Source organism: Engystomops pustulosus, chromosome 10 (assembly GCF_040894005.1).
Source record: "Engystomops pustulosus chromosome 10, aEngPut4.maternal, whole genome shotgun sequence".
Taxonomy (NCBI): Eukaryota; Metazoa; Chordata; class Amphibia; order Anura; family Leptodactylidae; genus Engystomops; species Engystomops pustulosus.
In genome coordinates, this window is record NC_092420.1 from 21,391,802 (window position 1) to 21,418,824 (window position 27,023).

The window sequence follows — 27,023 nt, forward strand, 5'->3', positions numbered from 1 at the left end:
CTGTTAATATTGGGTTCAGTGAATGTGCGACGTTTGCCCTTGTCTTGTATAGTGACCCCTGCGGCTGATATTAGGGCAGAGAACTGGACTCGTCTATCAGCGGCCGCCATGAAATAACACAAACTGACATAACAGCAGTGACATGCACAGCACTGGTCACTGGGGGGCGCTGATGGACGGGTCTGGTCTACTGCCCCTGTCATTTTGGGGATTATACTATATACAGGGGTTGGGGTTCCCAGTAGGCCCTGAACCTGTAATAACTATACAGGAGTATTTTGGGGTCTAAGGATAAAGTGGGGCCCCCTATAACTCCCCAGCTATAATACATTACCCATCCGCCACTGACCTGTAACAGACTGAAGATAACTGATTTTTTTTTTCCTGGTTCAAAACTAAACGACGCAATCCTATTGGCTGCTCGTTCATACTGTTGCTATGGTGACAGATGCAGCAGAATATTCAAAGGGATATGACACTTCTCAGTAGAGATGATATTAATGGATCTTTCCTTTTATATTATATTAAACATTATGGGATATATAAAGCATCTGCTGGGAGAAGTTTAGGTTTCTCTAGATATGAGTATTCTCAGTGATGCAGCAGCCAGTCCTGCCAGTCTCTTCTTACATATATATGGTGGGTGATTACTAGAGACATTTGCTGGCTTCAGCATCATGTTATATCACTGGCATCAGTCCTCTCGTCACCGAGTCCCAACTATTGGGCTGGAGAAAGAGGGTCAAAAAGTCCCTCCCTTTTTTTCTAAACCACGCCCCTTGCCTCACCCCCAAACATAGTATAATTCCCCTTCCTGTGGTCATCCCCCCCTTTGGACCCATATAAAATCCCATAATGCAAATCTGCCACATATAAAACCCTAGGAGACCATATATGGACAGATGCTGATCTGAACCTGATGACGTGGTCCCTGCTCACTGCTAACCCGACACATCTCTCAAAAGGATTCCCTACCCGATGTCTGTAGAAGCCATTCAGTACTATGAGTTCAGGCTTTGAAAGCATTTACTATGTGGTACACAGAGCCGGGACATGCGGGACCTGGAGGGAAAATCCGTGACAATCTGACAGCTGCCTGTGATGTGGGGCAGAGGTAAGAAAAATGGGACTGTCCCGGCAAAACCGGGACGGTTGGGTACTATGGCTTCAGTGTAACAACAAAGTTGCACAAATAGCATTCAACAGCCAAATATTTCTGCCGAACTTTCACAGTGGACAGTGGTGACGTTTTGTTAAAGTGATTCTCTAGTTTACAAATACCCCTGCTAAGAATCCCTGTCTTTTGCTAGGACTTCTCTGGACTAAGATTTTCCTTGTCCACAGCACCAGTCTTTTTCCATTTGAGAAAGAGGTACTTCACCCCAAAACCTGTTGTGACATTAAAACCTTTTTTTTAACAAAAATCCATAGTTACTCCTATGTCCGTTTCTTGTACCTGAGTGCGCCATTCGATTAGACAACTATCCGCTTCACCTAAGCACCGTGTCCAGTGTGGCTACTGCATACAGGCAACCTATCTCTGAAGGGGACACCATTTAACACCCAATTGAAGCTTAAAATAACGTTGTGCCTATCCATAGCACAACCTTAAACGGTGAGCACGTTTTCACCCTTACATTTATCTTGAACATAATGATTTCACACGATTAGTGCTTCCTCCTTGTCCTCTTTTTCTGCCATTACCTACTTCATGTCCTTTGGGAAGAGGACAACCAATGGACTTTAATAGGTATTGTGTAATGCTTTATTTTGCCTCCAGTGGCATTATGGGAAAATTATACAATGCTACACAGGTTGTCCAAACTTTGACTGTCCAATTTGACTGGTGAGGGTCTGACTGCTGGAACCCCCACTGATAATAATGGGGGTCCCATTTTCACTTAATGAATTAGGTAGCAGGTAGAGCATTCTTGTTGCCTCTCCATTCCAGGGCCGGATTTAGACTGCCATGGACCCTGGGCACTATGAATATTATAGCCAGCGGCGCATCTGCCATGAGGCGAGATGAAAATCTTGCCTCAGGCGGCAGAATGCGGAGCCCTTTAAAGAGCGGCATTTTGCCGCTCTAATGTGGACAATTCGGGTGCCCGTTGACGCCTGAATCGCCCGCCTGATAAATAAATCGCACCTGTCTCTTTAAGACACAGGTGCGATTTAAATGCGGAGCAGCAGCGACACAGGTGGCGGATGATGACGTCACGCCGTCTGTGACACTGAGCGGAGCCGCGGCTGCCAGAAGAGCCACGAGAAGACGGGAGACCTGCGCCGTGGGAGCACCCTGTCTGCAGGTAAGTACAAGTTTTATTATTTTTCAATTCTTTTTTTTTATTATTTGACAATTATTAATTAAATCTGGCTAATAAGGGGCGAATACACTGGAGGGACTGTATAAATTTATATGGGGACAGACTCTGTTTATACTGGGGGGGCTGTATACATTTATATGGGGCCAGATTTGTTTTATACTGGGGGGGGGGGCTGTATACACTTATATGGGGGCAGATTCCTTTTTTCCTGGGGCTGTATATATTTATATATGTGTGGCTGTATAAAACTGGGGGGCATCTAAATATAATAAAACTGGGGGGGGGCCAGGGCATCTACCGTATATATGGGACACGTTAATAATGACACCAGGGGAGCAGGGCTTTATAAAAATATATAAATTATACATATATATGCAAAGGAACAGGAGGGGTGGGGGCAGCAATTTAATATTTGCCCCAGGCAGCACATATGCTAGAATAGGCCCCGATTATAGCCCTACTAGACTGAATTCCCTTCCTACATCTGGTGCTAGAATCATTTTCATGGGGAATGAAGGATGTGTCCCTTATGCTGCTTTCAATCTGTGGTTTTCGGGGCCTTTGGAAGTCCCTCTATGGTCCTGAAATTACTCTTCTGTACATCTGTATCAAGAGTAGGAACAGATGTACAAGGATTTCATGGGTGAATGTCTTCTCAGTATAAAATTTGGCGGGTGGTTTGGGTGACCACGGACCCCCTAGAAGGCTTGGGCTACTACTACTCCATTCCATATGGGAGCATCAGAAATGACTGAGCATAGCACTGGGTCACATTTACTAAGGTGCTTACGCCAGTTTTCTGTCAGACTTTGCAGGTTCTTTTAGGTGCTTGCACAGGTATTTAAGAAGTGTGCAAGATGCATTTGTGTTACTTGTGACCGTATAGTGGTATGGCTGCACTATTCTTCATGGAACACAAATTTCTGCCCTGAAGGGGGCATACCGGTGCTCAATTGGACCATGCAACATATTTATCATGCAAAGTCTCAGAGAAATGTTTTGCAAGCTCCATGTTAAAGGTGCACCAAAATATAGTGTGCACTCTGTTGGAGCAGAGAGCACCAGATAAATGAATGTGCGCCAGAAATCCTAAATCTGGCGCTCCTTGCACTATACACAGGCAAACTGCATATAGTACAGACTGCCCTGTTCTAAGTTAATGTGACCTAGTATCTGCAGCACTATCATTCTCCGTCTATGAGTGTACAAGAGGTAGTGGAGCGCTGTGCTCTGCAATTTTTCAGCGCTCCTATAGTAATAATAATTCCTTAATTTATATAGCGCACACAGATTACGCAGCGCTGCACAGAACTTGTCAAATCAGTCCCTGTTCCCAATGGGGCTCACAATCTAATCAGCCTACCAGTATGTTTTGGCGTGTGGAAGGACCCAGAGGAAACCCACGCACACAGGAAGAGAACATACTAGATATTTGCAGATGTTCACCTGGATGGGACTTGAATCCAGGACCCCATCGCTGCAAGGCTGTAGTGCTAACCACTGAGTGGCATTGAATGAAGGGTCTGGAAACAAACTTGACCTGTTATTCCCAAATAGTGAAAATGGGAACCACATCCTTGGTTCCCATTCAGACCGTTATACCCTGTCCTGGGGCAACCTTATCTGATTGCTTGATGTTCCATAGATCAAATTATTGTCAAGTCAAGTCAAGTCAAGTGAACAACATCTTTATAGGAGAACAACTCTGTCATACCAAATACTTGAATTCTTCAAAAAATGACCTTCTTTTACCTATAAAAAAAAGTTTTCTTCTAAACTCTTCATGAGTAGATCACATTCCTAAATATCCGGATTTCTCGCTCTTTTCCTGTAACGCCTTATAACATGATCGAGCACAAAATACAATCTAGTAACAAGGTGTATGTTTATTAACACAAATAATAACTGCGTACTAGTCCATGGGTAAAGAAATACAGAAGAATGGGAGCCTCAAACCCCTGAAATACTGCCCCCCTGTGGCCACATTATTATGGGAAATACTATATCAGTATTGTATGGCCTTGTATGAGTTGTGGATATCTTTGTAATCAATATATATTAGTTATTAATGCAGATGTGCTGTAACTCATAGCAACAAATCAGTAAAAGAACCAAGATCATGCACGTTACGCATTAAAGGGAATGTCCGATTTGTGCTATGTGTTATACACCAGTATGTGATCATTGGGGCCTCAGCCAGAAATCCGCCCTCTATCTTTATCAACTATTCAGTGGATAAGTGAAACATACTGTAGACCTGAAGACCCCTTTAACGTTAACCAAGTGATGATCACAATCTTTTTGGTTCTTTGGCATTGCCTACAACTTGGGGGTAGTAGGAGATCCACAGGACGGTGACTCGGTAACGGTTTTTGGTGATGTTTCCAAATCAAGAGCCATGCAGTGCTCATTCTGTAGCAGCAAAGTCATCCATCACGGGCACAGTGTCAAAGCTGAGTGGTATATAACGTGATCTGCAAAAAACCGCTTGGAAGGCACAACCCAGATATCAGTGCACTGCAGTGCACCCACCCGAAGCATGGAATATGGCAGAAACCTTACAATTAGTGGGGTTCACTTACTTACTAGCTTTTTTTAATATATATTATATCTTATAATAAACAAGCTATAATCACCTAGTTTCTATCATAACATGGACTCAGGTCATTGGGGCTCAGTGCATCAGGATTATTTGTATGTGGCATTCAGAATGCAGCCTATAACTATGACAATGCCATGGGGCACCATTTACAGTAATAGTCTTTGATGTGGTGCCCACTGTGTGCCGCGCATTGTACTTAGGACCTCGCTGCACTGGAAGTCATCTGTAGTCCTGGCCTTCTGTTCACAAGGAACTAAGCTACTTTCCTAGAAGTTCTACATGATCCCCTGAGAGCTCAGAGAAATACAGTAAAGTGAGGACCATAAGGAGTCCTGAGCATTCCTGAAGGTTTAATCATATTTCTTATTGTTCTCTGTGGTTTGCAAGGAGGATATAAAGTCCACTATGAGTTTGGCTGACTTTCGTGGTCGCTCCATCACTACCGAATGACCGCAGTTCTCAAGTATCTCCACTTGGCTCCCAGGTATTGCCTTGGCCAAAACATCTGCTCCAGAAACATCAAGCACCTAAGACAGGGGGGGAAATGATCGTGTTAGGTTCTCTACATCAGTCAGGCATAGACTATGAGATTATTGTTAGGCAATTGTGCAAATTTTGGTATGATCAGAGGACCGTTTGACATGAGCCTAGCGGAGGGGTGCTGTATGCCCCCCCCCCCCCCAACCACCAGATACAGATCAGATGACAAATGTAGCCTAATATGGTCGGATATCCCTTTTTCCATGAATCATACTTATAAGCTTTCTTCAGCCTCTTGACCCCCCATCCAGTCCCCTAAGGCAGTGATGGCAAACCTTTTAGCAGCCGAGTGCCCAAACTACAACCCAAAATCCCCCTTATTTATTGTGAGGTGCCAACCAAAAATTAAAGCAGTAACTTATTGCTCCCTGTTCAACAACTTTCAATCATATTGGCCTCCTGAGGACAGCAACACAGTAGAAAGATGGAACATTTTCATCATTTTAGCTTCTTTCCAGTGTCCCTCTGTACACAGAGATTCATGGGGCCAGCAGGAGGTCCTCCAAAGATAATTCAGCCCTATCTACTCAATCTCCCTCTTCCTCCAGTCCCAAGTAGCGAAGTAAGTATCAAAATATGACTGAAAGCAGCATCTTTTAAGTTGTTTGAAACTGCAGGAAGATTCATGTTACGTTTGCGAGAGCCACCTACCTGGTCCTGTCTGCCCCATATTATCTGAGTAGGAGCAGTGATTTTGTGCATGCTCGCCTGCAGCGTGTGACGTGACTTCTCTTCTACCATGTCTAAAAATACTGAAGAAGGAAGACTGTGTTCATGGACATTGTCAGGATAAGACATAACATATTTACATCTATTATTAAATTATTCTAAAAAAAAAAAAAAAAAAAAAAATGGGTGAAGAGAAACCGTGACATATTTTCAATTGGTGATCAGGCGTTTGCTGTGGGCTCTGTGGCATCAGAAACACCCAGTGACAACAGTGGCCACTCAGGGGACATGTAGTATTAGACACCAGGCATCCAAATCAATTGTTGTACATGATGCGGCGGGCCGCATAAGCAAGAATGGAATCATCCCTCACACACATGGAGCTTGGGTTTTGTCAGAATTTGCTTCCCCTTGCTTCCATTTCATATCATTCATTCTAGTGCAATTCTACCCCCACATCATCCCCATGGTTTTCCTCCAAGATCCTCATCCCGTGGCCAAAGTAGAAAGCACCTACAAAGAGCATCTCCCGCTCCGGAGGACCTGTCCTGTCCTGGACTGGACATAGAACCCATTGATCTGAAGGGACACTGTATAATCTGTATAATACTACATTCTACCTGCGGTGGCAGTGCGGATAACAGAGACACTTACTGAAACTTTGTATTCAGCCTATTTTTAAAGGGACTGTCTAGGCTCTGAAGTGTTTTTCATACATTAGGGTATTAGTAGTGATTGTCTGCCTCTGGACCAGATAATGTTCCCATTAATAAGGTAATGGTGAACCAGAATGGATTACTCCTTTAGCAATAATCATATAAAATATTATATATAGTAAGACCTGACAGCCTTAAAAGGGACACTCTTACCAGATTTTACCCCATTAAACTACCACCCGCCTCAGGTAGGGTATGAAATTTCCTTTCTAGAATTCTGTCTTTTATGTGAAATATCATTCGTTAACTTAAAACTAAAAAGTCTACTCCAAACTCGTGTGAAACTGAGCAGAGAAGAGTCATATTCTAAGTTGAGTCATGTTTAGAGGCCATTATCTCCTGTTCTGCATCTCACAGAACCACAATGTTTCTAGATACTGTGGAAACGAAGAAAGGGACGTCTGAAGTGACTTCTGAAACATGACTCATGTCAGGCAAAATATCACTCTTTGCTCGTTTTCGCATGGAGGAGATTTCACATAAAAGGAAGATTTTAGAAGGGACATTCTACACCCTACCTGTGGGGGCTAGTAGTTTAATGGGGGGGAAAAATGGTGAAGAATCCCTTTAAGAGGCGATCTCCGCTCCCTATAGAGCAGCCATTTATTATTTATAATATTGTGATGGTTATTATAATCTATAATAAAGTGCCCATTCATTCCTGGCTAGTCTCATACATTAGTAATAAGCCGGTTTGGACGCTGCAGGATGTTATATTGTATGCATTTACTATAACTTACATTTTCTATAAAAGTCGTTGTGAGGAATGCGAACATCAACGAGTCCTTGTAAGACCTAGAAATAAGGAAATATTGGGATTAATAAGGTGCTACGTGGCCCAATGCAGTTGACTCTTTGGTCCTATAAGTAAAATAGCGCTTACTACAGACAGCCAAACGCATTGGCAAACAGGCAAAGTGCAGCAGGACATCCCCTTTAAATTTCATTTTGCTATGATACATGCATATTTTTATGTAATATGTGTGTATCGTACACAAAGGGGTTAGGATATAGCTTCACATTGTCTGTAACGTCCGGATACACAGGGGATTTGGTTATTAGGGCGGATAACTCACAGCCACAGAGAATCATGTGCCAAACCTACTACCATGCGCCATCTGTGCCCAGACCTGTAGAGAGCGGATTCTGTACAGCGAAATATACAAAGGAAACTCACACATATCGGGGGAGATTTATCAGAAGTCTCTTAAAACAGAACTGTTCTAGTTGTCCATGTCAACCAATCAGAGCTCAGCTTTCAATTTCCCACAGCTGTTTATAAAATTAAAGCTGAGCTCTGATTGGTTCCCATGGGCAACTAGACCAGTTTTACCTTGGAAACTTGATGATAAATCTCCCTTGTAGAATCAAACCCGGAGACTATTTATCATCATTGATAAGGGAAACTGATAGAAAACTGGCCATATTGACTATAGAAACCAACCAAGGATCATACATTTTGATAAATGGTGCTGGAAAAATGAAAGCTGCATGCAGAATGGTTACTACGGGTAACAAGACTTGTTTTTCAGATATAAAAATGTAATAAATTAGGCCCAACGACTCATTAGACACAAGGTTATGGAGTAATTGATAGCAACCAATCAAATCATGGGTTTCATTTTCTTCCCTATGCTAGGGAAAATACAAGCTGAAATCTGATTTGTTGATATGTTGTTATGGGCAATCGCTTTACCAGGGATAAGTTCCAATATTGCTTTGTTACTTCCGGTTTTCAGGCATTAGGTATCTGCCTCAGCACATTAGTGGCCTCCGTGGACCTCGGGATGTCGCTTCCATTCTTAACTGACTGAACCCGGTCTAGTGATCCACTGAAACCATTTGCCGGACACAGGCCTGAAAACCGGAAGTCCCAAATCTATGTGGAAATAGGGAGTGGGAGCAGGCTGCTTATGTGTATGTTTTCCGGCTCTGGCCTGGGGAATTTCCGGAAAAACTCGGAAAACCAGTTTAGATTTTTATCAGCGCCAAATAAAACAGAATTTATAGGATGGGTTTGTCCTCGCCTGTTGTGGGATCTTGAAGCGCACATATGAACACAGCTTCAGCATCTGCTCCATTTCTTCTGCCGTGGACGGGATGAGGGGAATCTTTTGGTCGTTGCCAGATTCCTGTATTTCTCTCAGCCGTTTCAGGAATTTGCTATCTTCAGGATATTGTAAACCTGTATAGGGTTTAAAAAAAAACACGGAATAACGCTCTGTTCACACTGGTGACACAATTTCACAATTTAACACTACACAATATTTGACTTGATGACATAAAAGCAGCAAAATATATTTTCATCTCAAGGATTTATGGTGTATTATTCCAATGGAGGCGACTTCCAGGCCTGGGAATCGGTAAAAGGGGTACTCATCGGAACGGCACCTCAAAATTTATATACCTGACCAGTAGAGGTGGCAGAATATGGACCCCCTCATATCCGATATTGACCACCCGTCTTAAACTAAATCTACCATCAGAATCCATCATGATAAACCAGGGAACTTTACTTATAGATCCAGGCACCGTGACTGTGGTATCTTCTTATATTTGTTATCCATGGCCTCCTTCCTTCTAAAATCAACTTTGAAAATCATGCTAATGACCCAGAAGGGCTTCTGGGGTTGTTACTAGAGCCCCTCAATGCTATCATTTAAAATGCTGTTACACTGTGCAAAAGCACTCTCCCCACCCACTGTTTGAGAGAAGGAAGTATTGAGGGAACAGAGGGGGAACGGAGACCGTGTAACAGCCTGTGAAGCCAGAGCATGGCTGGTAATGCCACCAGAGCCTTTCTGGTTAATTAGCATAAATGTTATAAGTTAATTTTAGAAGGAAGGAGGCCATGGATAACAAATATAAGAAGATTACCACAGTCACTGTGCCTAGATCTATGAGTTAGGGCTCTTTCACATTGCCGTTCAGCTCAGCTGCAGTTGAGCATCGGCTTTTCTTGCGTTTTGTCTCCTTGACCTTGATCAGCATCAGTGAAAAAAAATAGGACATGTTTCATCAATCAGGTCAGTGAAAATACAAGCCAATGTGAAAACACCCATGGAAATCAGTGGCTTTGTGAGGCATCCGTGGAAATCAATGAACCACGGATGTGAAAAACAACGGCAATGTGAAAGAGCCCTTAGTGTTCCTGGTTTCTCATGCTTGATGATAGATTTCCTTTAAGGAAAACTCATTAACTATTTAATTCCTGAGACCCCATTTAAAAGTTAGTCAGTCCAAACATAGACAAGTCTGTATATAAAATCCAAATTTACCTGCAGGACAGATGAGGGTTAGGCTGGAGATGTCAGAGGGATATTGGGAGGCATAGACACCGGCGACACAGCCCCCCATGGACGTTCCAATAAGATGGAAAGGCTTCTTATTCAAATTTATGCTTTCAACAAACTATAAAAGGAGAAAAAAAAAACACTTTTTATAATTCTGTCCACCTAAACCTAGATCCTTCTAATCGATGAAGGTCTCAACAGTGGGAGCCCCAGAGATCATGAGAACGAGGTCCATTGTACCTCGAATGAATGGAGTGACAGGTCGGACGTGCACACTGCTGCTTTATTCACGGGCTATGACCTCAACGCGTTAATGCCCTGGGCCTTTTTTGTCTCCCACCTTCAAAAATCCATAATTTTTTTATTTTTCTATTTACAGAACGGTATTGGGGGTCATTTACTAAGGGCCCGATTCGCTTTTTTTCGTTGGGTTTCCCGAAAATTACCGATTTGCGACGAATTGCCCCGGGTTTTTGGCGCACGCGATCAGATTGTGGTGCATCGGCGCCGGCATGCATGCGACGGAAATCGGGGGCGTGGCCGTTGGAAAACCCGACGGATTCGGAAAAAACGTGGAATTTAAAGAAAAAAAATGTCGCTTGACACGCACTTACCTGCACCCAGGCTAGCTTGGCGAACTCCAGTGAACTCCGACGGACTTCAGCGCAGCAGCGACACCTGGTGGACATCGGGCGCACTACCTTAGTGAATCGCCGGAAGACCCGAATCAGCGTCGGAGAACCCGCCGCTGGATCGTGAATGGACCGGGTAAGTAAATCTGCCACATTGTACTTATGTACTGAAAGTATTTAATATTCCATGACATGATCACAGATATTTTGGATCCCTTGCCACAAAAATATATGTACCTTATATACTCGAGTATAAGCCTAGTTTTTCAGCACAAAAAATGTGCTGAAAACCCCAAACTCGGCTTATACTCGAGTCAAAAAAATAAATAAATCAAAACTCGCCTTTCTGGCGGCACCCGTAGATCTTCTGTGCGATCCATCCGGTATTGTTGTGCTGCACGACGGGGAATGGGGGGCTATATACACTGGGGCAGGGGCTGGCAGGCTATATACACTGGGCAGGGGCTGGCAGGCTATATACACTGGGGCAGGGGCTGGCAGGCTATATACACTGGTGCAGGGGCTGGCTATATACACTGGGGCAGGCTGGCTACATACTGGAGAGGCTGTGACCAATGCATTTCCCACCCTCGGCTTATACTCGAGTCAATAGGTTTTCCCAGTTTTTTGTGGTAAAATTAGGGGCCTCGGCTTATACTCGGGTCGGCTTATACTCGGGTATATACGGTATGTAAATCTTTATTGGTTTGTCAAAAAATAAAAACTGTTCTTAAAACCGATAAAAAAATTCCAAATGCGTTAAAATTGACAAACATCAAGCATTTGTGTCTTTATATCGTTTTTACGGCTTTCACTATACATTCCAAATGACACCACCGGTTAATTTTTGGAGTCAGTACGACCACGTTTTAAATAGGTCTTATTGTGTTTTATTAGATTTTTTTTTTTAATGAAACCCTGTGTAAAAAAAATTCTTACTTTTAATTCTTAAAAAGTCTTTATTTTGCCTTAGTCTGAAGCTATAACTTTTTCATACTTGGTGTACGGAGCCGTGTAAGGTGTCATTTTTTTTGCAGGACCTGATTTCAATTTTGTAAGTGTTTGCAATATTGTAAAAATGGGGCGTTTCGCACATTTGGCCACTATTTTCAGTTACGGGGTTAACTGCCTTGAATAACTGTTTCTATATTTTGATAGATTTTGCCTTTTGGGACATGGTGATACCTAACATGTTTATGATTTTATTTGTTTATTTTTATACCAGTTCTAGAAAAAGGGGCGTGATTTTAACTTTTAAAGGGGTTTTCCCATTAATGCCTAACCACGGGATAAGGCCTAACTTGCTGATCAGTGGGGGTCTCAGCACTTAGACCCCCACTGATCAGCAAGTTAGGCCCAATCCCGTGGATGGGGCCTAACTTGCCTTCATGAGAATGCCCCTTTAAGGTTTTCATTTTTTTTTTTTAAACTGTTTTTTTTTTTTTTGTTTTTTCAGCCCCCCTAGGGTACTTTAACCATAGGGAGTCTGCTTTAGAAAGGAAGGAAATCGTAGCACATCCAACGGGATAAAAACACTTTATTCTTCATTCTTTAAAAGGCATACATCGGTGTGTAAGTAGACAATGGAGACCTACGCGTTTCAGCTAAGACAAGGCTTAGACAAGCTGAAACGCGTAGGTCTCCATTGCCTACTTACACACCGATGTATGCCTTTTAAAGAATGAAGAATAAAGTGTTTTTATCCCGTTGGATGTGCTACGATTTCCTTACTTTCTAAAGCAGTTGCAAGTTCAAGCCAGAACCTCGTGTGCACTCCGAACATTCAACTTCCACCACCTGGGACAATAGGGTACGGGAAACCTCTACCTATATGGTTTTTTCTCATAGGGAGTCTGATTGCTCCTGCTATCTACTGCAATACTAATGTTCTTATTACCGGCAGTTTTGGTTTGAGCGACTACCCAGTTATAGCATTTGCAGCACTTGTTTTTCTGTTGTCAAGTGATGTACCACTGAAGGATAGGTAAGAGCTGCCGCCAATAACTGACCCCAGAGGTGACCTCTACACACACCATGGCACTAGAAAGCTCAATTGGTAATTCACCGTGTTAGTAGAGGTCACTGATAAGGCCAGTAGTTGGCTGCAGGACAGAACGTCACATGACAACATCAGACCGGGCTGGAAAAACTGGTCAAGTAACTTTATCTGATTTATCTTAACACTTAAAGGGGTTGTCCACTTCCAGCAAATAATTGATATGGTTTGTGTAAGGAAAAGTTATACAATTTTTTCAATATACTTTCTGTATCAATTCCCCACAGTTTCCTAGATCTCTGCTTGCTGTCCTTTTATAGGAAGCTTTTATGTTTACTTCCAGTCCATAGAAACCTGCCCATGGTCACACAGGTGCAGCTCCTATTAATATTACCTGTGTGACCATGGACATGTTTCTATCCATTGGAAGTACACATAGAAGATTTCTATAGCAGGAAAGCAAGCAGAGATCTTGAAAACAGCGAGGAAGTGATACAGAAAGTATATAAGAAAATTGTATTACTTTGCCTTACACAAACCATATCAATTATTTGCTGGAAGTGGACAACCCCTTTAATATCGTTTTATTACATATAATTTATTAGATTGTGGATTGTTTGCAGAGTAAGAAACACCGGCTAATATTTCTAATGCTTTTTCTGGTTTATCTCCCTGTAGGAACACGTATTACCGGATTCTATTTTGGACATTCAGAAGGGATTATGATATTTTGAAGCCATCATGATTTTGTCTTCGCTTTTTGCTTCCTTCTATTAGGTGAAAAAGATGAAGCAGATGGAATTTAATCATCTTAGGCGCAGCATGACAGGGAAGATTTTAATCTCTGAAGAATTAGAGAGCAGCGACGGATCTCCGAGAGGAGAGTGTGACATGTGTTTATCCGTGAGTGCAATCTATTAAAGTGCTATTAACGTGATTGTGCTCCGGCTTCTCCTCTCCCATTTACATCTGTAAAATTTTGTTATGTAACATTTGCATGAACGACGAGTATCTGTCACGGATGAACGAGGCTCATCGCTGTCCTCTGCAGATAACGGGTAAATTTCTAGATAAGAAATAGTGTTTCAAAGATGAAGTCAGTGCAGCGCCGTACACTGTTTAGTGGTGGTGCTTGGTATTGCAGCTCAATCCTATGTGAAATTCAAATAAACCAGGTAACTGATAGATGTGAGGACGTGTGAAGTAGAAGCCTCACTCCTTGAAGTGCTATGATCACTATAAAAAGTAAGGGGTTAAGGTGTCAGACCCTTACAATTCTGATATTTCTAACCTATTCTAAAGAGAAAAGTTCTTGAAAACCATGTTAACCATTTAACAACACACACAGCTTGTTGAGCTCTCAACATACAGTGAGGGTGTCTGGTGTATTATACAGCAGACACCCGCCACTAACACCGATGGAATTGATTGAGTGATGGTGCCAAAGACCGTGAGACTACCTCAGAGACTAACTCAGGAACCAGGAGCTACAGAGATTGGTATCCCAGGCCCTATGGATTCATAGAAGATCCCTTTAAGCCCCTTATTTTATATACCACATACATACCTGGTGTATTCTCTTGACCTGACCACTGAATGAGTAGTCATCTAAAGCCGAGCGGGTGGTTCCTTCATGTCCGGGCATATCCACGCAAATCAGGTGTAGATTTTTAGGAAGGAACTGCAAGACAAATACAGATATTGGGAAGGAATATTATACAAGTAGGTTATGAGAGTGGGATAGTCTTAAGTCATACTACATTTGTTGCTTTTGTCCAGGAAAGTATCATGGAGTAAACTAGTTTTATGCAGTATATGTGCAGTTTTGATTTAACATGTAAATTATTAAAAATACTTTTGTACAGACCACCCATGGATGACTCCTGAGACCCCTTATAGAAGATATTGCAGATGTTCCACCCACCTTGGCTATGGCCAGCCACATATCTTTATGAGCAGAGAATCCGTGTAACATTAGGATGGATGGCTTTGGTCCTGGTCGTCCTCGGCATGTGTAACAGAATTTGTAGTTCCCGCAGGTGACGTACTTGACCTGCATCCCTAAGGCCCTGCGCCAGTACCTAAAACATAACCACAATTATTGTTTTAGGATCAGATCATGGTTTATTATTGGAGAAGAAAGAAAATTAATTGTGCCATATGATGCCAAATTATAATAATACTTAATATTCATCTCTCTATTTATATAATGCTTAAAGTGTAACATCAAAATTACTTCACCAAAAATAGTTTGTGTTCCAAAGATACCTATATCAGGCAGCCCTACTTATGAAATGATCTACAGCTTCCCCTGGAGAGCACTGAGGCCAGAGCAACTTCTCTCACTTCCCATAAGGCTGAGCTCTTCTCTCTACCACTAGCAGCCCAGACAATCAGGACATAGAATCATCTCCTCAGTGTTCCTGCTGTACAACAAATTTTCTAAATTCTAACCCTATACATAAAATAGATTATTAACATCAGATAAGTGGGGGTCCAGCACTCTAAGCTTCCATTCAAGTGACTAGTAAATGAACTGCAGTTCCTGGTACTGGCCACTACACAGAGGACAGGGCTGCTGAGCGTTTTAATTCCAGTGGCCGAGGATCTGATCTGAACTTGGTTTTCAGGCCAAGTTCACACCCAAATAGAAGCTTAATGGACTTCATTCCTGGTATCTCTTAGGTTACAGTTATAAACATCAGACCCTCCGCTAATTGTAGATGTGAACAGCGTCTTATTAGATAATATTGAAGGAATCTTACCAGTAATAAATTTTAATGAGCGCGGCTGGCCAAAGGAAGAAGGAGGTCACAAAAGCCAATATTGGGATAAGCAAGGTCCCTCCCGCAATGAGGAACATATTCAGTACATCCAGGTCCATGTTCCTTCTGCCTGGAAGAATTAAAGGGAAAGCTTTAGGTAGAAATTGTAACAACATGCATCTGTATAAGGGAACACTAGGGATCCCTGCTGGATTTTAGTCTTCCTATAATCTGGAATAGGACACACTTGTAAAAACTGCACCAGCACCTAAAACTTTTTGATCCTTCAACAGCTTGCATCTAATAAAAAATGGGTTTTCGGTCTTAATATGGCTCTCCATGCTGACCTAGTGACCCCTGTCCACATGAGCGGACCCGCGCTGTCCTATGATGATGGTGAAGCATGTGCTCTGCTGTCACGTTAGCCTCAGTATGTAGCAGGACATACTCCGCCTGTATAACCAGGGCCCCCCCCAGCCTGTAATACAGCACATAGACCTCAGTGATAGACCCCGGCTGTGTATACAGCTCCTGCCGCAGTCAGCCCTCAGCCGTCAGCAGTTTTCTCCTTGTGATCAGCATTATCCAGGTTACCAGAGCTGCAGATCTCACAGCCATACAATGTAACTCAAGCCCACACCAATCATCTGCTCGTCTTCCCAGATCCCCCCCAGGGCATCACGATCGCTCCCTTCTGAGGCCGAACTTACACCGAGGACAGCACAGGGGATGTGTGCACAGCGGTGACACGGTACAAGTACAAGGACCTCTGCCCTTCTCACCTGCTCCACCTTTGCTCACCGTATCACCGATTAGAGAAAGATAAACTCGGAAAGCCTAGAAAGAAATAGCATTAACCCCTTTATCCCTGGGATGAACCAATGTAACACAAGGCCTACTACCCACAGCACAATCTATAGCATCATGCTATATGGACGCATTATAGATCCGGCATTTAATAATCTGGAAATTTGGAAGAAAATGGGGGGAAAAAATTACGAGAATTATGGTGGAATATTGTGCATTTTAATTTAGGATTCTCTCTCCATACAATAACTGTCATGTGCCATGATACAGGAGAACTTTTATAATCTGGTGGCTATCGTGTCCCATTGATACTAAATTGCAATATATTCACATTATGTTTGGTGTTTATGTGCTGTAATAGCTCCCGGGAACATGTGATTGATGTTATGGATGCCTAAAGAACATGAGGCAGCACTGCACAAGGGACACCCAGTGTCAGACATGGGTTACTTGGGCCCACTTGACTCTAGGATTTTAGTAACCTCCATCGTGGGTGGTCATCATCTGCACCACAAGAGGCTGGGCCCACCAGAGGGTCCTCCGGTCCAGTCCAACACTGAAGACCCCTAATCCCTAGTGAAGGGACATTGAAACAACACATATGAAAAGAATAAAAGGAGTCCTCCAGGATTTTCCAGATGACCCCCCCCCCCATAGGAGAGGTTATCAAGATCAGATGATTGGTGGAGATTTGACTCCCTGTACCCTGATCGACCGTGTGTTTAACAAAGCCACAGTTCAGCAGAACAGCTCTGTGCATTGTTCAGTGGCAGGCAAAGGCATTGCAGGCTCAGTCCAATCATGAAGAATGTCCAGAACAGAAGAATGTCTGTACATCTGTCTCTCTGTTTAAAAGGGGACACCCAATATCCCACCACCAGATTACTATCCAATATGGCACCGTAGAAGTCTGGTGTACAAGACTGGCACCATGGATGTGCAAATGGAAATTTCTAAGGCTGCACATACCCAGCTATTCTCTGCTCACAATACATTTCAGAGCCCCCTAGAGAGAGGCAGGGTCTCATAGTGGACTTCTGAACGGAGCCTCCTACCCCCTCAGAAAATATAATATAATCTAATATATATATATATGTGTATACTAACAGGCTTATACAGATCTGTTCCAGTAGCGGCTGGCCACATGGGGAAAGTACACGGCAGGAATTACAGATGAGAGATCACTGGTCCTGTTGTTCTGCTGTCCCCCCTCCCCCATCATTACTTATCTGAGCTGCTGATTCATGCTGTGCACTGTGGAGGATGTGCCCTGTTATATACATATTATGTAGTACAATGCACAGCATAATATGTATATAATGATGCACATCCTCTATTCTTTAGTATGTCATGTTGGATGCCGGGGCCCCCTGACACTGTGGGCCCCATAGCAGCTGCTATAGCTGCTACCGCTGTAGTTACACCCCTGCTTATTACCTGTCTGAATGTCATAATAGTTGCCCCCTAGGCTGGGTTTGCTGTGAATAATCTGCAATAGTGAAAATGAGCCCCTACCACTCCCATCAAAATCTGTCAAAAATAAAAATAATCTGGACTTTATGCATTGTAAAGATGCCTTTTGGCCCATACACAATGTTACCTCTTCATCCCCTAAGCCAAGGGGTATTTGTCACATTTGTGGTCCCTAACAAAGTTCTGCCTCGGGGCCTTGCTAACACAATTTAAAGTTATGGTATAACTATGTAACAGCATCCTGTACAGCACAGTATAGAGCACACAGGGACAGTACCAATAGGAATCCCATTTATTAAAACAACTTATTTGGGAGAATTGGTTGCATCCACCACTGTGCGGCCCCCCGACCCTGATATGTTGGAGCCAAGCAATTGCTTTATGGCCAAATCCTCCCCAACCTATCGCTATGTCCATAGACATCATGGAGTCATAAAGATGAATACATACTCAAACACAGAAATTCTAATTTCTCCCATAAAATTGCCGTCTAATGATACCGGGCAGGACCCTATATACATTACAATGTTAGCATCAACATATTATCAATATTATCAAGGGGGGAAATGGATAAAAATCCTGGCAAATAGAACCGTAACAATGGACCTATAACAGTCAATTGTACAAATGTATATTTCTGATTTCATAAATATGTTCTTTTCTACATGTATCCATAAAATAAACACTTGTGTTTATAATCCATTCTATAAAACTAGACTATACCGGTGTAATACAACGCACCATATGGCGGTATATGAAGTGCCTATAGTAAGTGCCTAGTAAACATGAGCAGAGGACTTGTGTGTTCCATATGGTCTCAGCCACGTGTTAGGCCTGTAGAAGACAAGAACATGGTGTGAACAAGTCCCTACTTGCACGTCGCTTCAGTATATCCGAATTTATACAACCGCAATGCATAAAATACCCAAAGTTACTGTCCTCCTCCATCCCAATCGATTACAGAATCTACAATCCAGCCATATATCTACATCCAAACGTTCTTACGGTATTAACCATACACATATACTGTATACACAACTGTAACTACATCCACCACGATAAAGTATACATAATGATAGTATAAATATAATAGTAACTGATCCTACTACAGGGTCAGGGCATCAGAATAATCAATAATAATATCAATACCGGGAGACAGAAAATACAATCTGTAATAAACGACACAATATCCTGTATCATAATATTACATAATACATAATATTACACTATAAACTATAATATACCTAATTTTTCGTGATTTAAAACAATGGAGACCAAAATAGAGGAAAAAAAGAATAATAAAAATGGATTTATCCAATTTTTTTCCTTATTTTCAGGAATGAATCAGAAATTCTTGGCGGTCTTTCTGTATTTGTATATTGGTAATGGTTATGGTTAGATAGAGATATAAGATACAATGTATAGAGATATAAGATACAATGTATAGAGATATAAGATACAATGTATAGAGATATAAGATACAATGTATAGAGATATAAGATACAATGTAAAGTAACTGTAGGAATAGTAAGGACCTCCCCAGTGAGGGTGTGCGCCCTGTTCTGGAAGCCGTACACATTATATACATTATAATCAGGGACACAACCCATACACCATGACACCTGGGAGCTATAGTGAGGGGGACACGTACAGGACCCCCATGAGCAGCCCCCCAGCAGACGCTGATGATGATGATACAATGTAGCACAATGTGACACTGACAGGACACACAATGATATTCCCCGCACGGAGCTGCAGATGCTGCTGGATGGAGACATGGGGACGCGCCGCTCACCTCTCCGGCCCTGGCGCCACAGGATCCTCCGGTTGGTGCCGGGTCCTCACTGCGGGATCAGACCCGGAACTGCCGCACTCTCTTTAAAGGCGATGGATCAAAGAGCAGTAACAGCAGTGAGTGCGCCGACGGAAATTACCAGTAACGGCCACTAGATGGCAGCGATACCGCGGCCGCTGCTGCTACAGCGTACAGAGTACACTATGCTACATATATACTGTATAGCAGTGGTGGCGAACCTATGGCACGGGTGCCAGAGGTGGCACTCAGAGCCCTCTCTGTGGGCACCCAAACCATTTACCCAGCACAGAGTTCACCAAACAAACTCAAATAATCCTCCTGCAGTTCCAGGAGACTCAAGCTGCTCTCAACACTACACATAATTGTCTACTTGGGACTGCAGGAATAGTGAGAGTTGTATAAAGGGCTGCGTTATTTTTGGTGGTCCTCGTGCTGGCCCCACATTTCTTCTTTGTACAGGGGGACCCTGAAGAGAAGCTACAATGATAGTCCAAATATGCCTTTCTTCTTTCAACTGTATTGGTCAAGAGGCCGAAACGATTAAAAGTTTTGGGAGAACAGTTAGTGATAACTTACTGCTCAAACTAATTTTATGGCACTTTGTGATAAATAATTGGGTTTTGGTTGAAATTTGGACACTTGGTCTGTAAAACGTTCGCCATCACTGCTGTATAGTGTATGGACTATATACACTGTATACTCTATATATGCTATATACACTGTATATATGCTATATACACTGTATACTCTATATATGCTATATACACTATGCTACATGTATACTGTATAGTGTATGGACTATATACACTGTATACTCTATATATGCTATATACACTATGCTACATATATACTGTATAGTGTATGGACTATATACACTGTATACTCTATATATGCTATATACACTATGCTACATGTATAGTGTATGGACTATATACACTGTATACTCTATATATGCTATATACACTATGCTACATATATACTGTAATGTGTATGGACTATATACACTGTATACTTTATATATGCTATATACACTATGCTACATATATACTCTATACTGTATGTTCTATATATACTGTACTATATATACACTATATACACTGTACTTTATATATACTATATGCACTGTACTCTATATATACTATATGCACTGTATTCTATATATACTGTATACAATAAATACACTATACTCTATACATACTGTAAACACTATATACTATATACAATGTACTCTATATATACTGTATACACTAAATACACTATACTCTATACATAATGTATACACTATATACTATATACAATGTACTCTATATATACTATATGCACGGTACTATATATAGACTATATACACTGTACTCTATGTATACACTATACTCTATATATACTATATACACTGTACTCTATATATACCGTATACACTGTACTATATATACACTATATACACTGTACTCTGTATATACTATATACACTGTACTCTGTATATACTATATACACTGTACTCTATATATACCGTATACACTGTACTATATATACATTATATACACTGTACTCTGTATATACTATATACACTGTACTCTATGTATACACTATACTCTATATATACTATATACACTGTACTCTATATATACCGTATACACTGTACTATATATACATTATATACACTGTACTCTGTATATACTATATACACTGTACTCTGTATATACTATATACACTGTACTCTATATATACTATATGCAATGTACTATATATACACTATATATATACTGTACACTATAGATACACTGTACTCTATATATACTATATACACTGTACTATATATACACTATATACACTGTACTCTATATGTACTATATACACTGTACTCTATATATACTGTATACACTGTACTCTATACATTCTATATGTACTGTATACACTATATGCTATATACACTGTACTGTATATATACTATATACCCTTTACTATATATACACTATATACACTGTACTCTGTGTACACTATACATAACTGTACACTACCTATATACAACATACTATACTATGTACACTGTAAATAACTATACACTAAGTATATACTATATACAATGTACTATATATAGAGACTATACATACTGTACTATATATACACTACACACTACATGTATACTATATATACCGTACTATATAATACAAACACTGGTACATAATTACAATATACTATATATACTGTATACAGGGACAGATTAAGAATGCCCTGGGCCTTGGGCTGTACTAATATATGAAAATATGGTGCTAGAATAAAGCTTCTTGGGGAATGGAGGATGCATCCCTTTTGCTTAATTTCAATCTGTGGTTTCAGGACCTATGGAGGACCTTCAAAGGTCCTGAAATGTTTCTTGTGTACATGTGTATTGGGAACAGGAACCGTTGTATAAGGATTTCATGGGTGAAGGTCCTTCTCAGTATAAATTTTGGTTGGTAGGGTTTTGTGGCCATGTATATGTAAACTTTTCACTTTGCAGATAGTAATAGTAATGATGGTAATGTTCTCTCTCATTATTCTGGCATTTGGTAAATTTAAAGGTAATCTGTCACCAGGGACCTCATTTTCAATATAGTCAAGTTACAGAAGCCCATTATAGCTACATTACAAATATGTCTTTCTGCGTTCTCTAAGCATTTGTATTACAATATAATTGCGTGTTATAATTTACCTTGCACCCTGACAGAATCCTCTGTGTAGTCCCAGGGGTTGGGCTTTGGTTTGGATGCATTACAAAAAACAACCTGTGACTTGTCTGTGCTGCAGACTCCTCAGCTCTTGGCACCCACCTGGAGGAGGGAGGAGCTATACAGGAGCACAAAGGTGAGGGCTGAGAGCTGAGGCATTTGCAACACAGACAAGTCACATGTTGTTTTTTGAAATGCATCCAAACCAAAGCCCAACTTCTGGGATTACACAGAGGAATCTGTCAGGGTGCAAGGTAAGTTATAACACACAATTATATTGTAATGCAAATGCTTAAAGAAAGCAGGAAGACATATGTGCACTGCAGCTGTAATGGGCTTCTGTAACCTGTCTTTAGTGAAAATGAGGTCCCTGGTGACAGGTTCCCTTTAAATAGTTTTGGCAATTCTAATTGACCTATCTTTGTCAGACAGTAAGAGAAAAAAAGACCGATGTATCTTTTTAGCATATACAAACAAAAAGTAAAATTGTTTCGCAGATTGTTTAGACAACTTATAAAGTGGATGATCTCTATATATATTCTATGTATAGCTCGGTATGGAGACATAGGATTATCTGCTCTCCCTCTACAATTATTACCTTTCTCTGTGTTCCTGAACCCCTCCAGCATTATGAACATTTATCTAATTTTGGGCAGAGATGTTTACACCTTTAAAGTTTTCATTAGAAAGGATTTTTTCTAGAAAGGTCAGCGGAGACATGACTTACTTACATCACTGTACAGCAGTGTTATATAGCTATGGTATGGGGTGTATCCATACTCTGTACTGTAGTATCCTATTTAGTCTTTATATGGTGATGTAGTCATGTTATGGGGGTTGTTACTACCATGCAAGGACTTGACATTTTGGTGGCCCCAAACGCAGTTATATCTATGGATCCCCTAATATCAGATTCTGCCCCTTGTTGTCACACAATAATTTTTTGTGAATAATGAAAAAACTCAAATTGTACAACACTTCAAAATCTTCAGTTCTAATAGATGTTTATTGTATGATGGAACCATCTCCTGCGGATGTTATAGCGCCAGGATGTTCTGCAGCGCTGTACAGGGATGACCATGGTTCATTTTGGGGGACAATTTGGAGGGAAGCTAATTCAGTATATTTTTGGGATGTGGGAGGAAACCGGAGTACCCGGAGGAAACCCACGCAGACACGGGGAGAACATACAAACTCCATGCAGACGACTGGTGATTGGTCAGATGGTGAATACAGGACACCAGTGCTGCCAGGCAACAGTGCTAGTCACTGAGCCACCGCGCTGCCCTACAATAGGAGAAGACGTCTTGGTGGAGATGACACTTTCCACTGGTCTTCTGGGTGACTTCTTGGCTGCGCTGCGGTCTTTTCTGGGCCTGATGATGGAGCAGACTGGTCACTGATGGATCCTCTCAGGTCTGGTTGAGAAGAACCATCTTGCTGTGACAGATGCGACACTGATATTTCTCGGTGTTGAGAGAAGCCGTCCAGCGTCCAACTCTAGGGTGGGAGAGAAATACTAGATTATAAACAAACCTAAAAGTATCAAATAACCAAAATTATTTTTAATGTCTAACTGGAGAAGCCCTTACAGCAAGCAGTGGTGGTAACTCATTAATACATCATATATAAATAGCAAAGCAGGAGGTAATTTTCATACAGACTCCACCACTTCCCCTGAACCAGGCCCAGTGTTCCCATGGTTCATGTACTAAGCTCTAGGCTGACCCTACAGAAAGCTGTATGTTACCTGGATTGGCACCCTGAGCACTGGTAGACCACCTTGTAGTGGGTCTCATAGGTGTGAAACTGAGTGATGGGTGGCATGTCAGGGTGGGCCAGTTCGGCCATGGCACAGTGATAGTCCCATAGCAAGCCATGGGTGAGATCTGCTTCTCCATCGATGAGCCAGCAGGCAGCGTGACACATCTCGTGTATTAATGTGTCTCGAAGTCGATCTGAAGATAGAGATGGAGATACTTACAATCAGGAGGAAAGAGACCAGGACAAAGCTCAGGAGATGTCTACAATGTACATGATATGAGACCGACCTGCAGAATCGCAGATTTTATCTGATATGTGGATGACGGCATAGGGAACCCCGTTCTTCTTCCCAAATCCCGTGCGGCCAGCTTGTCTCCTCAGCCTTTTATTCCAGCTGATCTCCATGTCTGCAGGAAGCTACAGAGGAAGGAAGGAGAGAACATGAGAAGTGTCTGATTGTATGAATGATGGGGCTGTAAACTATATATACTACAGCTAGTAACCCTTCAGTCACTACACACACATTGCCCTGTACATGGCTGTAACCATTGAGTACCTGATTGTCAAAGACGCTCTGGTTAAAGAACCTGTAGAGACGTCTTGTCAGCTCCTGTTTGTTCTGATGGAAATCGGTGACATATTTGGAGGTGGGAGAAGACAGATCCTTCAGGAAACCGTTATTGGTGGGACGCTCCGATCTCCCGTTACTGTAATAGAGGATCACAGATCAATAATGGAAATACTGTAAGAACATACAACATGTACACACCTGACAGCTTACTGATAGTGTAGAAATAACACTGCCACCTAGTGACCAGATAACATGAAGCAGATCATATATAGAAATACACTACCTTGCTGTCTCCTCCTGCACAAAGCTGGACCATGGGGAATTTGGCTCTGGAGAATATAATAAATATCATCATTTACTTCTTTGTAATTCACAAAAGTCTAATATTTTATTATACTAGAAGAGGCTTCTGATCACTGTAGAAGCTTTATGAGATACCTGAGTCTATGTAAAGCAGGTGAGGCCCAGAGCTGCCATCATCATCTTCAAGGCTCCTCAGAGACCTTGGAAACAGCGGATGAGACTGGAATAAAGAAACATAAACCTCAGAATGATGGAAAGAAGTGATATAAGAGTATAACACATAGGGGGTCATTTACTAAGGGCCCGATTCGCGTTTTCCCGACGTGTTACCCGAATATTTCCGATTTGCGCCTATTTCCCCTAATTGCCCCGGGTTTTTGGCGCACGCAATCAGATTGTGGCGCATCGGCGCTGGCATGCACGCAACGGAAATCGGGGGGCGTGGCCGAACGAAAACCCGACGGATTCGGGAAAACCGCCGCATTTTTTAAAAAAAGTGTTGCGAAACTTGCACTTACCTTCACCAGGAATAGGCCGGTGAACTTGAGTGCATCTCGGCAGACTTCAGCGCAGCAGCGCCACCTGATGGACGTCGGAGGAACTGCCTTAGTGAATCCCGGCCGGACCCGAAAACACCGCAGAGAATGCGCCGCTGGATCGCAAATGGACCGGGTAAGTAAATCTGCCCCATAATGTACCGTCCCCTGATCACACTCAGAGCCATAGACTGGAGAGAAGTCAGCGCTCACCTGATGGAGGGTTTCATCACCGCTGATCTCCTCTGCGTCACACACAGAGATCTCACGGCACTTTTTATTGACCAGAAACTAAGAAGGAAATAAAAACATTTTTTATCTTATTATTATTTCAATTTATTATTTTCAATTTTTGTAAAAACAAATTATTATTTAGAACAAATGAATTGTCCTGCATAAAAACTGTGTGGATGTGGTGGCTTTATATAACATTTATTAGATGAATGTGTTACAGACATTTTATTACAGAAGTCGCCACTTACCTGGTCTTCGGTGCCGCTGTCGTCAGATTCGATGATAAATTGACGCTTTCGCTTATATTTAGACATTTTGCTCAACTAAATCAACACAAAATGCTCTCTCCTAAACTTCTATAACCCTCAGCGGATGTGATCGGAACCAGAGGTTTTATAGGTTCTATGTAATGTGACATTGCAACTTGTGTGATGTCACATTCTATAGAATTGTGTATAGAACCCTGATATCTCCCATGTACTATACACAGTATGTATATATATATATACACATATACATACATACATATTATAGAGATTATATTGGACATAATTATTTTCCACCGGTATCTCAGGATAAAGTGGCCCACATTTATTAAAGTATCTGCACCAGTTTTCTGTCCGACTTTGCACTGAAAAGAAAGTGCAAACTGCTTGTACATGTATTTATAAAGTATCTGCGCCAGTTTTGTGTTTCGGCTGCACTATGCCACAAAGTTCTGCACCACATCTGCTGAGTCGGACCGTGCACCACATTTATTACTGTGAGTTGTGTCGCACTCTCTATGTTAAAGAGCAGTGCAGGCCAATGTATATTAATAGCTGCAGATAGAGCCAGAAGTTTCCATACACTATATAAAAAGACACATTTGGGCCACATTTATCAAAACTAGTGCAAACTGCGTTATGTGCAGTTTGCCTGTGGAGTGTGCAGAGGGCTCCAGATTTTTTTTTTTACCCATTTTACACCTGTTTTCAGGCTTACAGGCTGTAATAAATGTGGCCCAATGTTCTTTCCTCGTGATGCATCTATTTTGCATGTAGTTTGCACCAGTCCCCATGATGCTACCCCCGGGTGTCACAGTTGCGATGGTGATCTCAGGCTACAAAAGTAACGATGGTCATAATGGCCAAACAATTCAATTTAGTTTTGTCAGACCACAGGACACGTCTCCAAATGGTTCCTGTGCGCATTTACAAACATTAATCTGGCTTTTTTATGACTCTTTTGGAGTAATGGCTTCTTCCTGGCAGAGTGGACATTCAGCCCATGTC

The 27,023-nt window shown here is 41.7% G+C and overlaps 2 protein-coding genes across 3 annotated transcripts; both read right to left on the reverse strand.

Annotated features, from left to right (window-relative positions):
* Nucleotides 1-4,195: 4,195 nt before the first annotated feature.
* Nucleotides 4,196-19,786, reverse strand: ABHD6 (abhydrolase domain containing 6, acylglycerol lipase). 2 transcript variants are annotated; one of them, XM_072127277.1, is made up of 9 exons: nt 19,616-19,786; nt 15,541-15,670; nt 14,700-14,856; nt 14,343-14,456; nt 10,133-10,265; nt 8,882-9,039; nt 7,595-7,649; nt 6,121-6,221; nt 4,196-5,456 (listed from the first exon to the last, which is right to left on the reverse strand). In XM_072127277.1, exons 2-9 carry the CDS (start codon nt 15,657-15,659, stop codon nt 5,280-5,282), a joined length of 1,014 nt encoding a protein of 337 aa, XP_071983378.1. In that variant the 5' UTR covers nt 15,660-15,670; nt 19,616-19,786; the 3' UTR covers nt 4,196-5,279. The 2 variants fall into 2 exon arrangements, with proteins under 2 accessions (XP_071983378.1, XP_071983379.1); XM_072127278.1 differs by lacking the exon at nt 19,616-19,786 and adding an exon at nt 16,251-16,274.
* Nucleotides 19,787-23,328: 3,542 nt separating this feature from the next.
* LOC140104063 (germ cell nuclear acidic protein-like) lies at nt 23,329-26,100 on the reverse strand. The gene is made up of 8 exons (XM_072127403.1): nt 25,998-26,100; nt 25,729-25,806; nt 25,115-25,199; nt 24,960-25,005; nt 24,662-24,812; nt 24,393-24,522; nt 24,092-24,299; nt 23,329-23,841 (listed from the first exon to the last, which is right to left on the reverse strand). Exons 1-8 carry the CDS (start codon nt 26,061-26,063, stop codon nt 23,754-23,756), a joined length of 852 nt encoding a protein of 283 aa, XP_071983504.1. The 5' UTR covers nt 26,064-26,100; the 3' UTR covers nt 23,329-23,753.
* Between the last annotated feature and the right edge of the window lie 923 nt (nt 26,101-27,023).